The 14,881-nt window shown below is 41.0% G+C and overlaps 1 protein-coding gene across 1 annotated transcript in view; it reads left to right on the forward strand.

Annotated features, from left to right (window-relative positions):
* Positions 1-11,484, forward strand: part of SORCS3 (sortilin related VPS10 domain containing receptor 3) — a 437,279-nt gene extending 425,795 nt beyond the window's left edge. The window contains exons 23-27 of the mRNA XM_047762685.1: positions 46-177; positions 1,892-1,991; positions 3,142-3,247; positions 8,716-8,876; positions 9,620-11,484. Of these exons, the coding sequence (XP_047618641.1) occupies positions 46-177; positions 1,892-1,991; positions 3,142-3,247; positions 8,716-8,876; positions 9,620-9,684 (564 nt within the window). The 3' untranslated portion in view covers positions 9,685-11,484. The remainder of the gene's footprint in view (positions 1-45; positions 178-1,891; positions 1,992-3,141; positions 3,248-8,715; positions 8,877-9,619) is intronic.
* The last annotated feature ends 3,397 nt before the right edge of the window (positions 11,485-14,881 follow it).

Below are 14,881 nucleotides of genomic sequence, written 5' to 3' on the forward strand. Positions count from 1 at the left end.
CTGGCTTCTGCAGGACCTTATGCTTTGGTCTAAACATCTTTGTAGGTAACCAGTGTCCCAGAAGAACAGATCCTAGTTGCTGTGTTCCCTGGCCTCCCAACTTCAGCAGAGCTCTTCATCCTTCCCCCCAAGAACTTAACAGAGAGGAGGAAAGGCAATGAAGGGGACCTGGAACAAGTAAGTGAGAGAAAACTTGGCCAGGACACTTGCCTGCACCTCACATTCTAAGGGGACACAAAGTCTCTCTAGCCAAAAAGGGAGATGAGCCCTTTTGTATTGGTCCATCAGCTTGTCACTCTCTGTCCAGCACCCGGGTTTTTGGAGAATAATCACCCTTACCCAGAATAAAGACAAACGCACAAATAATGGAGTATTCAGCCACACAGGAAAGAAAAGTACCCTGTGATCATCCATTCCAACAGCTGGCATTCCTACACCTTGCTCTTGTCTCCCACCCAGCTGCTTGTCCTGGGGAAAGAGGTGGGGGAGAAAAAGAGGAATTTGAGTTTCCCCTGTCTATTTCTGGAAAAATGTGCTTTCTGTCTTTAAAGATCCGGGTCAGTCTAAGTTCTGCTTCTGGGAAGAAAATGAACTGCTGTTAAACATCTTTGGAGAGAGATGGATTCCCTCATCTTGCTTTGACTAAGAAAGCAGCATTCCCAAAAGGGATTGTGATTTACTGTCCTTATCAAATGGCATATTTTTCCTGTGATCTGCACGCTCTCCTAGAAGTGAAGGCAGTGGTGGTCCCTGGTTCTCCCTCTCTCCCTCCCTCCTCTCACTGAGGTCTCATTGGCTGTGCTTTGCTTTACCCTTTCATGCCTTCCTGTGATGCTAAAAATAAGTGAGGAGGAGGCAGCTAAAAATCAGTATCAGTCAAACACATTTGCTTCCATATGAGTTAACTGCCATACAGAGATCTTCCACACCCTTCTTCTACTCACCTGCCTGTCACGCCATCCCTGTGTCCATCACAGCCCTCTGAGAGCTGCAGTGATGCCATCACAGTTTCTCTGGAAATGAAGTGGATCCTTGGATTGCAGGGCTGCGTATTGAAATTGACCAGATATAAATTCAGCATCTCAATGCATGCATCACTTTTACAAGACCTCTTTATTCTGAAATAGCAAGTGGCATGTGTGAACTATATTTGGAAGCTACACTATCCATCCATTTAGATAAATAGGTAATTATGGTGATGAATAGCAGCTGTGATATTAAGGCGAGTACAGCGAGATAAGAGTTAGGGACAACAGCCTCAGTCTGCCTCAGCTTTCATGTGGGAATTACACAGTGATTAAATCGATGTTATGTGTTCTGAGACTTGCTGGGGAAAAGTAAAGAGGAAAAATTATCCCATAAAAAGGAGGCAGTGTCTGCTTTGATGTTTGCCTCCCATTGTCTCTAAAAGAGAAACAGCAGAGGAGTGGGCTGAGGTGTACATGCCTGCTTTAATCCTGGCAGGGGCCTCTCTACCCTGTGCATATTGCTTGTTCAGATTAAAGAACTAATGGCAGGTGGGCTTTCTTTAATGGGGACCCACAACAGGTGTTCCTACAGTAAGTTATACAGGCTTGGAGGAAAAGGCACTGAACTGGGAGTTGAAACGTCTACGTCTGTTTTCAGCTCAAATCCACTAGGTGACTTTGGACACACCTTTCTCTGTCTCACCCTCCAGTGTGAGCAAGTAATACCAATCGTGTCCTTAGCTTCACGGAGGCTCCAGGGACTGGGAGAACCAAATGGATAAAAATGTTCTAATATCCTGTCCTCTGATAGATCATGGTCATTTTTTCCCTGTTGGCCCTGTCTTCTTACTCCATGAGGGAGCATTATCACATGTCATTTCTTGCCACACAGCCTCTCTCTATCTCTCCTTTTTCCCCCCCAGATTGTAGAGACACTGTTTAATGCTCTAAACCAAAACTTGGTCCAGTTTGAACTGAAGCCAGGGGTTCAAGTGATTGTGTATGTCACACAGCTGACATTAGGTGAGTGCCTGTGGGATTGTGGGGGGAGGATGTATGGTGACCTGATATCCTGGACAGAAAAGGGAGGGTATAATTACCAAACACTTCTCCATAAATGCCTGAGAAAATCCATGTGTAGTGATGGTGGAGAAAGAGTAATCACATCTTCCTTGAGGTTTCCTGTTAAAGTGTCAAGAAGACTTTCTTAGAAGCAGCTCTGCTATCAAATCCCTAGATCATCTTGGAAAAAAACCTACAATTTCTTTGGGCCTTGACTATATTATGTTTTTAATCTATAACAGTTGGGATTATTTTAATTTGTCCTCAGGCTCTCCCAATTTCTACAATTCTCTGATTCAGTGAATCTTGGTTGGGAGATGAGATCAAATCACTTTAAAACTCCCTTTGATTTATAATGTGTAAATCTAAGTAGAAAAAGGGACCAGCTCTAAGTGGTTTATTTGTTTGTTTTATTTTTTATTTTCATGGCTGCACCCATGGTGGTATTTGGAAGTTCCTGATCCAGGGACTGAAACCAAGCCACAGCTGCAACCTACACCATGACTGTGGCAGTGACAGATCCTTTAATCCACTGCACCAGGCCAGAGATTGAACCTGTGCCTCTGCCATGACCTGAGCTGCTGCAATCAGATTCTTAATCCACTGCACCATGGTGGTAACTCCTAGGTGGCTGATTTGTGAAAGGAATAAAAGAAAAAGTCTTGCCCCTTTGGGCATCCACCATTGGCTCTCTGGGGAAGCCTATTTGCTAAATGTTTCTAATTAATATAAAGCTTTTCAGATGTGGAAGTTCCAAATGTGCCCATCTAGCAGGGTTTTACCAAAACAGTGTTGAGGAAGAGATCAAAACACTGCATCAGTATTTAACTCAAAGTTCCCTAGAGCCCCCTATAATCATGTTGACAGGTGCTTAGACTATCTAAGAGAAAGAACATTCAAGTCCTAGTTCTACTCCCCTTAGACTGGGTAAAATTTATGCAAAGAACAAGTTTTCATTCTCATCATTGAAGCCAAGCTGCCTGTGCCCAGACAGCATGCAGGGCAACTGGAACCTGGATATGAGGATGGAGACCAGCTGGCCTCCTTTCTCCAGTGGATGCGCCCTCCAGTTAATAGCTTCCAGGTGAGAAAGTCTGTTCTTTCCTCCTAGCTCCATTGGTGGACTCCAGTGCCGGACACAGCAGCTCAGCGATGCTTATGCTCTTGTCAGTGGTATTTGTGGGCCTGGCTGTGTTTTTGATCTACAAGTTTAAAAGGTATGTGCTCACATCACTCAGTTTTAATTGTGGGGCTAGATTTTTGGGAGCTGAGTCCTCCCGTAACCAACATTCCTAAACTCATCCCAAATAGATGATATTAACTCCCCTGAAGCTCTCTTTGGCATTGGGGCAGAGCAAGAAGAGCTTAGGGTCAGGGGATAAATAAGTTTTAAGAATCTGAACTCTATTCAGTTCTTAATTCTGTTGAGTTAGTATAATTATGGATAGCCTATGAAATCAGTTTATTCTCTTCAAGGGAAGTTTGAGGGGTTTTAAAACCTCATCAAAGTTTCTGAAGTAAGATCTCAAATATTTAGGAGATCTTTTTCTATATCTCAACACCGAATCAGGGTGGCTAAGTGGAGAAAATGCTGCTGAAATCTGGTTATGCACACACACACATATATTTCCTTATTTTTTCCTGCCACTGTCCAATCTCCCTGTTTAAATTTGCATGCCAAAAATATTCAATTTTATCCTCTTCCTTATGTTTCCTATTTCTAAAGGGAAATTGATCAAGAAAACCAAACCCCATAAGTATTCAGAAATTATTTTGGAAGATCCCAGGTAGGGTGATATAATAGGATACTTATTAAAAACATGAAATTGAAATCAATAATTCTGTACCATTACTTGAATAATGCAATACATCTACCAAGAGGTGTGCTGGTTAAGAGTATGATCCAAAAATCAGACCAAATTTTAACTTTTAGCATTTTAGTGTCTTTAGTTCAATCTGCCTCTCTAAGCCCTTGTTTCCTCATATGTAAAATGGAAAAAAAATAATACTTTATAGGTTTGCTGTATGTTTTAAGTGTAATCCTATTTATACCTGGTACATAATTTAAAAATAAAGCTAAGCTACTATAAATAACATCATACCCTACAAAAGTGCCTTCTGTGTCACAAACTGATACATAGTATGTTCGTACATATCAATGGCATAGAAATGTGGTTCATAGGAAACCTGTGTAAAGAAAAAGCATCATTACTTATTGTCAGATGTTTTGAAAGTATAACTTTTTTTTTTCTCTAGGCACTTAAGGTAATGCTTTTAGGTTTTGGAAGAGATCAGTTGTTTACGGGGCTTCACTTTACCCACTCCCTACAACTTCCATCAGCTATCCTCTAGTGAATTTCTCAGGGTTAAAAACACCCATTTTACTCATATACATCCCAGAATTCATCACAATAGCAGGAATCCTTCAGCATCTCTACCAGAAAGACAGTGTGGGGTTTATCTTCCTACTCAATTTGTAGACCAGTATATGAGTTCATGTCCTCTTGGATCTAGATGTGTCCACCCATCTTCCATGTTCCCTTTGAAGAAGGAGGGAAAAAAAAAACCTTTATATCCAATTAGGGAGCAAAGATTCAATACGGGAATAGTCTGATCAAAGCAACACCCACTCATGGATGCACTCCAGCTACATACAAAGCACACTTTCATTCATTCAGGAATTTGGTTATGGGGAAGCCTGGTGGTTGCTGGGGCTTGATGGTCAACTAAACCAAATTTATCACCTGACACCTAGAAGTTCATTCTTGCTGAGAACAAGGTCCAACGGAGTCTTGCAAAGAGGTATTGGTGCAGATGTCTCCAAATTAAGGCAATGTGTATCCTATGACTTAGAAAGTATTCTGTTCTCTTGTAATTGTTGCTAAACTCCCTAGATAGTCAACTTCTCAATTCAGGCATCTCTTAACGTGCAGATTTTAATATTTGAACCTATGCCCATTTATGGCATCTCTGAATTATTCTACCTCTCTAGGCCCCAAATATCAGCCAACCCTTTCTGTGTCCCTAACAGTGAATCATGTAGCTAAGGCTACCAGAAATGGACGAGATTGGGCATGTTAAAGGTGGTATGGCTGTAGACAACAGGAAACAAGTACTAGTCAAACTGGATAAGCAGCAGAGTCCCTTAAGAGTAATCAATCACTAGTTACCATTTTTTCTAGTCACCTTTTCTGGACATTTTCCTCCCAATGTCCAAGCCCTTTGGTTGAGGTCCTGTTGGATCTTCTTTTATTTCTTTGGTCCCCTTTCCCTCCTCAATACCTGCAATGCCAGTAGCTTGCTGGCCCTGAAGATCAGGTTCTCATTCATGATTCCCAGACTCTCCTTTGCTCCTTTCATTACTGTTCCGTAGAATTTCCTGTGATGATTAAAATGCTCCAAATATTGAGCATTTTAATTAAAATATTTTAATTAAAATGCTGTCCAATATAGTAGCCCCTGGTGTGATAGAGAAACTAGATTTTTAATTTTAACTTTAGTTGATTTAGGTTTAAATAGCTATACCTGGCTAGTAAACACTTGGGCATCACAGGCTAGAGAAAGGGTAATTCTGTTTATATTTCTAGATCCCTAGCCATGCTGAATTTTCAGACCTAAAACTTTCCTTCTGCCATCCCCAGCTTTGACTCTTTAAGGCATTAATTTATTCATCCAACATTTATTGAGTGCCTCCTGTGTTCCAAGTGCTGAAACAATCTCAATGTCCCAAGTGATCACCTAACAGAGGACAGAGAATACAATTATTTAAAGGAATCTTGGAAATCATGGTAACTATATTCTTCATCTTCTGTTAAGTGACCGCATCGGATCTTGTTCTTGTATAGTGACTACTCTTTTGTGATATGTTAGGCAATATAATTAAAAATCATTTTGAGATTGTTCTTCTTTGTAAGACCTTTCAAGGGAGTTCCCACTGTGGCTCGGATAAATGAACCCAACTAGTATCCATGAGGATGTGGGTTTCCACATTGCTGTGGCTGTAGTGTAAGCCTGCACCTGCAGCTCTGACTCAACTTCTAGCCTGGGAACTTCTGTATGGCCCAAGTGTAGCCCTAAAGAGAAAAAAAAAAAAAAAGAGAAAGAGAAAGAAAGAGAGACCTTCTTTCTATATACTGTGGATTTGGTTTTTCTTGTTACCCAAAATAACTTTTGAGTTTTTATATTCCTCCCGGTCTTTTTTTTTTTTTTTTTCCTTCCAGTTAAGGCTTTAGGGAGTACCTTGCTCTCTAAATCCTCCCAGAGGCTTCTAACACTTAATCACAGTTGGAACAAACAAGAACGGAAATTCATATAGATGACTTAGATTGATCCATCTTACTTCTCTTATTAAAACTTATATGAAAGTGTAGCCCAAGACATGCCTCTAACTCTCTTCATTTACCACCTTTCTTAAAGTATCAAAAGTCTTACATTGATGTGTTAAAAACTGAAAAGCATGGGAATTCCTATTGTTACTTTTCAACCATCTATTAAAATATTGAAAGTATGCCTGTTTTCAGAGATTGAAATACAGTGAATAATATTTATAAGGGCAAATGTATCCAAACCCTCACAGGTATCATTAGGAAAGCAGGCAAAGGGAGGCAGGGACCTCTGACTACAGTTCTGAGGTACCCAGACTTGTGCAATCAGGAATAGTTTGACTGCCCCCAGCGCCTAATAAATAATACAGTTGATCCCCACGTTCATGAGTAATATGTACTTTTATGATTAGAAGAGATCAGAGTCATTAGCCTGCATTTCTATTGAGGTAAGTAGAAAGTAAGGGCCAGCATGAAATTTTAATTATACCCATTTAGAGAGCCTGCGGTTTGCTGCTTCACATAGAATCTATTCATTTAAGGTTCTTGTAAATTATATTAAGCTAGTTTAGCCAGTAGGAGTCAGGAAGACACCTCCCTTAATGTATGGAGAAAAGCAGCTACTGAAAACATGAAAATTGAACATAATGACAGGTAGAAACTGCCCATGTCTTAAACATAATTTGTTTTTTTCCTTCTAGGTTAGCTACAGAAAGACCTTATTAAGTGCCTCACATTCTAAATGCCTTACTCAATGGGGGAGTTGGAGGAGGGAAGGGAAGGTAGAGCTTGAAAATACCACCTGTTGGCACTAGGGCAACAGAGTGATTCTCCTTCATACATACACGAAATGTTCTGGACTGGGTGGGTGTCAGGTGTCTCAAATCTTATTTATATCTATACTAGTAATCAGCTTCATGAAATGTCTGGCCTTCAGACCAATTTCCCCATCATTTAGTGAAGTAAGAGAGAGCTCATCTACCTATAATATTCTACAAGTGCAGTCCTTTGTTTGGGAACATAATATATGAAAATAGAAAGGTCATTTGTTCATTTATGCAGCAAATACTTTCTGAATATAAACCATGTTCCAAGCCCTGTGCTATGTTAAATGTATAGCCATGAAGATGGAAAATGTAGACCTTGCAGACATGGGGATTTTAGTGGGAAAGACAGACAGAAAGCAAGTCCACGTACATTGCCTATTACATCACCTTAAACCAACACCCTATTTATTTCTTTCATAGACACCATCCCATAATTAAATATTTATAATGAGAGAGGTTGGGTGGTCAGTAGAGGCCTCTCAGAAGTGACATGTAAGCCAAATTCTGAAGGATAAGAAAGGCGCCATCATGAAAGTAGTAGAAGGAGGTGTGTGACTGAGAGAACAGTTGATTCAAAGTCCCCAAGGTGGGGCTGAGTTTGAAACATTTTAATCTTGAATCTCGAAGTCTGGGTCTAGGACTAGTGGCATCTGGGAACCACATAGAAATGCAGGATTTTAGCACATCCTCTTAAGACCTAGAGGTTCATAAGTGCATTTTAACAAGAACCTAGTGATGCATCCATTGAAGTTTGACAAATGCTGGATTAAAAGAAGTCAAAGAAGGTTGTGGAAGGTGGAATACAATATGCCAGGAAATAGTGGAAATGGGCCAGGAGATAAATACTCAGAAAATATGTATGAATCTGCCTACCTCTCCAACTTCAAGTTGTTTGCCTTGTTTACAAACCTATTACCTTTGTGTCTTTGAAGGAAGTTATTCAGCTTCTCTTAATCTTTTCCTTAATCCCTTCCACAATCCTAAAAGAAAGCTATTGTTATTCCTATTCAACAGATGAGGAAACTGAATATGGAATTATTTAAGTTATTTGGCCCATAGATGGTGTTCTGAAAACAGTACATGGCTATAAGACTCTTATTCTTGGCTATTCATAAAGGAAACATGTGAATTGATTAAACTGATGCACACATAGAAAAATCTGTCTTCACTGTGATACAACCTTATGCATCTCAAAGTCCAACTCCTTTATAAACTTAATCACTGGCAAGTGCTCTAAGGGTTTTAGTGCACCCTTGGTTAATAGCATCATCCTGCTGTTTACACCTGCTTGTTCTGTGCCCCAGGAAAAGGTGTATTATTTGGGGAGCTCTGTAGTTTACCTCTCTCTTGGGCATCTGGGTCCATCCTTGCATTCATTGATCTTATGGCAACAGAATCTGGGTGGCTATCCCCTTTCGCTAACATTGGCCTGTCCTGTAAATAGCTTCTTCTTTTCCCTTATCACCCAGGATTTCCAATTGCCCCAATTTAGCATGCCCTGTGATCATACTCTGATTTTGCTCCTGTCCCATGTAGGAAAATCCCCTGGATTAACATCTATGCTCAAGTCCAACACGACAAGGAGCAGGAGATGATTGGGTCAGTGAGCCAAAGTGAAAATGCCCCCAAAATCACACTCAGTGACTTCACCGAGCCCGAGGAACTGCTGGACAAAGAGCTGGACTCCCGGGTCATAGGTACGTGTGCTGGTATCACCAAGCTCCTGTGTCCTTTGTTCTCCAAACTCGAGTCAGTCAGTCCACTTGGCCTGTCCTTCAGGCAGGACTAGACTGGAGGATGAGGAAAAACAATTGGCTATGGCAACATAATCATGTTTTAAAATGACTCTGCTACCTCTGACCTTATAATATGGGCAGAACTTTTTTTCTCTTAAAAGTTGATCAAGATCAAAAGTACTGGTATCCCAGTGGGAGAGGGATGAAGCCAACTATTTATAACTATTGGACTTTCTCTTTTGTTTTCCTATAAAGTAAACACATTTATAGCATAATTAAGATAGTCCTGGATTCATTTGCTTGGTCTGCCAATCTACTAGCTCTGTGACTTCTATGTGCCTCATTTTCCTCATCTGTGAAATGGGAATAATAGTACCTACCTTCTAAGATTGTTGTGATTATGAAATGACATATGTCATTAGCATAGTGTCTGCTACAAAGTAAGTGTTCATTACCTTTTGGCTATTACTGTGGTGATCAGCAGAATGTAGGATGGCACAAGGTATCTCTCCTACCTTGCATGTTGGTGTGGGAGATGGCAGACATACATGGACTAAGCCAGTGAGTTGATAGGATGGGTGACACAGGTGCCTTGTTTGATAAACACGCCTTAAGGTGGCTTGATATTTATCAGTAAAGAAACAAAGATCCATACCCTTGTAACATGTACATCCTTACCTCCCTCTGTCTTCTCTCCCCTGCAGGAAGCATTGCCACCATTGCAAACAGCGAAAGCACAAAGGAGATCCCCAACTGCACTAGTGTTTAGTACCAACAAGCCACGTGGTCAACCATCTTTCTGACTTTTTATTTTTGAAGATTCCTATTACTCTTATCTCTTATTATGGAAAAAGGAATATGTCTTTTTTACCTTTCGTTTACCAAGGGCCCCTTCATAATAAGCAGTCAGATGGTTAGCTTTGGGAGGCAAAGGCATTCTTAGCTGATTAACATGAGACAAAAAGAATAAATGACTATATGTGTGCTAAGGACAAAGGATGCATCTTTCCACGGCTTTCTTGCTTCATTCTGCCATTGATAGGGCAAGGCATCTCTTTTGCCTTGTGGCCACTCTTTCTTTTTATTTTTTAATGTGGGTTGGCTTTCCACTAACCTCCCACTCCCATCTCCACCCCCTCCTGGCCCCCAAATCACCAATACCCACCTCCTCCCACCCAACACACACACCTAAAACATAAACCATTTCCCAGTTAGATCTGCAGGAGGTAGGTTGGTGGGGAGGGAATGTAGCTGCAGAAAGCGTGCACACCTGTCGGAAGAGGCCCTGCCTCATGCATGTCCACTGCGAGGCTGCAGATGGCTTATTGTATATAATTACAATGTAAATAGCTTTTTATTTCCTAAGAAATAATTTAATGTTTAGTAAAAAAGAAAACAGAAAAAAGAAAGATGCGTCTGTTGGCTTATGCACTCACCTTCAGAGCTGACCAACCCCCAGGCCTGCTGGATGAGTTGGGTTCTGGATGCTCTCCAGTTGTCTGTCACACTTAACTCTTGCATTTCTGTGTCCATGTCATTGCCGGTTTCTACTTCTGTATATAAAGGGGGGAGGGGGGAGGGCTTCTTGGGGACAACTGGTTAAAGGAAGGATGAGAGTGACCTCATAGAACATGGGGGGGGCACTTTTTGTCCCACAGTGACATGGAAGAAGTTGAAAGATGAAGCCCATGAGAGACTTCAGACTGAGACCCAGATGGGGAAACGAGGCTTTCCCTCAGGAAGGATGCAGTGGAGGATGGTTATTAGCCTAGGAAAATGGTTTTCTCTAAAGGAGCCAGGCAATGGATCTGAACAATGAAAAGCATTGTTTTCTGGTTAAAGTCCATGAAAAGGTGTAATGCTTATGGGGAAGTTATGGGCTGTTCTTAGCTCAGAGAAGTCCCTTGGGTACTCAGTTAAGCCCAGTGAGGGTCTCTTGGCCTGGGAGAAGTTGGAGGAGGGAGGGAGGTGGCATTTGTGGGATCAGGAGACGGTGCAAACCCTGTGGGAAGAATAGGGGTCTAGCTTTTCATGATATTAGTCAAAGTTGATTTTAGCAAAGCTGTGCTACTTGCTTGTCTGATGTACACAACTTCCTTCAATTCAAATGTCTGCCTTCAGTTCCCCTAAGATAGTTCTTGCATCTGAGGCGAGTGACTTTCAAAGCCAGTGTTCTCTTTTCTATCATCCCAGCCCCTTCACCCATTTCACGTGTCAGTTCCTTTCAGAAGGGTGGCTTTAAGCGATGCTGAAAGCATTGTTTTCTTTTCAGGCTCAGCCTGAGTATACTTTTTTTTTTTTTAATGATATACTGTATATATATGGGAGGAAAGGCCAAGTTTTGTACCTGTTCACATCCTTCTCTGTGAGACGCAGAGAATGTGACCTGGAGAAATTGGACCGTCTACAGCATAGATCAGAATTGGGAGGATTTCTAAAGATCCTGCTTTTTTGTTCCAAGGGTTAAATGGGGCAGACAATTGCAATACTTGTAATAAACACTGGAATACAAATGCATGAGTCATATCTATATATACAGTATATGTACATATACTGTTCTTGGTTTTATTGTTCCATTTGAATATTTCTACTGTAAAAAAAAAAGACAGTGGTTTTGAAATTGTTGAAAATAAATGTATTTTTGTACATCAAAGCTACATACCTGGCTGAGGTTTCTCTCTTTGGTAGTTTTTCTGGATCTATTGTATCATGCAACTATTGCTGTGATAATTTTGCATGGGGGAAAAAATCCAAATAGCTTGTAAAAACAGATATTGATGTTTTGCTTGTGAGTCTTCGGGTTGGCAGTGGTTTGGCTGAGCTCAGTTGGGATTGACCAGGCTCTCCTGGACTGGTTTGGATGCAGGCCTCAGTTGGTTCAGGTCTGCTCCATGAGTTTCATTATTCTCAGAGCAGCAACTACCCAGGCATGTTATTTTCATGGTGGATTATGGAATTCCAAGTAAAGCCAGCAGCATACTCTACAAGACCTTGGCCAAAAATGGTTACTCTTCTTTATAGTCACTGATGTCCCATTAACTCAAGAAAGTCATATGGCTACATTCAACATCAATGGGCCAGGTAAGTGGACTCTGGTGCAAGGCATTACTAAATTACACGACAAAAGGTGTGGACATCTAATTCTGATCTAGGGAGGATAAGAATAATTGGGAATAACAGTTCAATTTATTATACCTGTTCATTTCCTAAGACCCCATGGGCAACTTTAGTGAGATGGTTCACTTAAATCAATATCTAAGTTTTCCATCCCAAATGTTGGCGAGGACTTTTGCGCAGAAGTCTTGGTAACCCCAAGGCATGTGTGTCTGACACAAGCTCCCAATGAGTGCTAGAGGGGGAACTCAGGTCTGAAAGTTTTCAGCAGAAAAAATGAAAAGAGGAGAAGAAACTAGGAAGACATATATCCTTTCTTTTAAACACTTTTTAAATACCATTTGATCAAACCAGCAACAAATCTCTTCCTGTGTAAGGAATTTGGAAGGAGGAGGAAGTGGCTTTTCTGCACATTAGGTAATAAGGGAAGGGAGACAAAGTACCAAGAATAAGGGCTGTAAGTTGGAAGTTTTCATTTTTTTTAGTATTCAAAATGTGTGATAAATTTCAGTGAATCCCAGAAACATAAGAAACCAGAAGTTTTGGTTAATAATTTGCTCCCATATTGTGAATGCGAACTGACTATTCCGGAATCATATTTTCTGAACTCAAATGAAGACTTAGGATTAAACAGTGTGGTTTTCTTTCAATTTGTGAATTATTTAAACTTGTTCATTTCTCTTGGTATACCTTTTCTTGAGTTATACTCACCTTTTAAAAAAATTTACATTACATAAATACCTTCTTCAAATGTTGAGAATGGCACTAATAGTACCTCTAAAAGAAGTGGTGAGTTTTTTGGTCTAACTCTAGCAATTCATAACATAAAGTACCTACAAATCTTTAAGGGATTTTTAAGGGTTCTGAGCTCCCCCAGTAATGTGAAATGTCTAATAGTGTTAACCTAAGTCAAAGGAGAATTTTCTAAATGCATTAGTTTTTGCTTTCCAATCAGATGAGTTCTTCCGATGTTAATTTTATGTCCTGGTTGATAAAATTGCTCCACCAGATTAAAGAGGATAAAAGTGAAATAAAGTGGTGAAATAGTCTGAGTTAGTGGTTTCCTATGGGCAAAGTCATGCTCAGAATATAGCCCCTCTATCTACCACCAACAGAGGCCTATGAGATCTCCCAGGAGAAAGCAGGCAAAGGCAGATGGCAGAGAGTGTGACTGGCTTTGTAGCTAGTTCTATGCAGGGTCTCTCACCAGTGGTAAAGTCAATCTGACCATCAGAATTGTCCTCTCTGAGGCAATTCTAGACCAGGTCAGTAAGCCTGCAGAAGCACTCTGGGGCTAGGGCCCAGCTATAAAGAGCATAAGCAGATTCTCCAAGGATTTTCGTGTGCACTGAAGTTTGAGAATAACTGCTCTAGCTGCAACTAAAATAGCTCAGGGAGCTATTTTACTGGCTAAAAGTCACCTCCTCTAGTTCCTATTACCATGATACAAGGCGCCTTAGTCTACCCAAGTGAGAACAGCTTCTAAATGTTCTCATTTCCTCCAGGGCAACAGCTGCAACTCTGGGAGAGCCACCCAATTGAATTATCTAAAACAAAAACACGCTCGGAGTCAAGGTGCTGATGGATTGTGCCTTGGAACCAATATTAAGCCAGGGTTAGGAGATCTCTGACTTGTAGCAAGTCATTCTGGACCACAATGCCCTTATTTGTAAAAGGAAAACAAACACTTTCTGGCCTGCCTCACGGACTTGTTTTGATTTCCAGAGGTGTGAAAAGCACACTGCTAATTCCAAAACGATTGGGAGAGGACTAGCATAAAGGTATACTTAGGAGAACTCGCTCCTTCTGTAGAGAATGAACTGAGACTCAGAAAAGAAAGTGATTTCCTTAAGGTTACGCCGGAAACTAGTGCAGAGCTGAAGGTAGAATGCTTATCTTCTTCCCTGTAGGGCAGTCTGATTTCCACCACATACCTCCCTGGCAAATGCAAAACTGATTGAACTGCACTTGACTGAGAGTCATTAGAGAGCCTGATGGATAAGGGCAATAGGGCCCCTGCATTTATAGAGTCTGGGAAGCTTGGGAATCTAGCAGCCCAAGTCGGCTCCTCACACAGTGGCTCACTACCCTCCACAAGTTGTTGCCCTGCTGACCCATTGTTTCAAAGCCTGATATCCTTGCTTCCCACACGGACTGAAATAAAGCTGCTCAAAGTGTGTGAAGCCAGGTCCCAGCTTCACACACAGAACTGCCTGCCTTTTAAAGCACTTGGCCTTGTTCGGAGGGAAGAAGGCCAGAGATCAAACAACAGCAATGGGAAGGCCTCACCCTGATACAGACAAACCAGATCCTGCCAAATTCTCTTGTCTGGTCTGATGGTACTGCCCAAGGGACCAGATATATCCTGAGAGTCTTCCCAAAGTGCTGCTGCAGTTTCATGCCCCTACAACTTAATTCCCACTAACTTTATAGGAGCAGAGTTAAACTGCTCTTGGCCTCTGTGTTTTCAGACCCTATATCATTAAGAGATACAAGTTCATTCAGATAGAAATCAATGGGGCATTGTACACAAAATAGGTGAGAGCGTTTCTGTTAATGTCCAATTTACTTGGAGACTAAAAGTCTCAATAAAACCTGAATGTGCTGCTTTTTCATTATCTGAGGTCCAGGGGGGTAAAGTGACATCATCAGTGTCTCATTTTCCTATCTATAAATTAATGATAATGACATTTACCTCACAGTTTTGGAACCGAGCTCAAACACAGTCATTTGTGTAAACCCACACAAAATAACCAGGGCTTGGCAAATAATGAATTGAATCTGAGAAGCTTCAGTTGTATCATGCTGAATCCTTTTCCTCTGTCCTTTCTGGCCTAGAGTTATAAAATGTA

Source organism: Phacochoerus africanus, chromosome 15 (assembly GCF_016906955.1).
Source record: "Phacochoerus africanus isolate WHEZ1 chromosome 15, ROS_Pafr_v1, whole genome shotgun sequence".
NCBI lineage: Eukaryota > Metazoa > Chordata > Mammalia > Artiodactyla > Suidae > Phacochoerus > Phacochoerus africanus.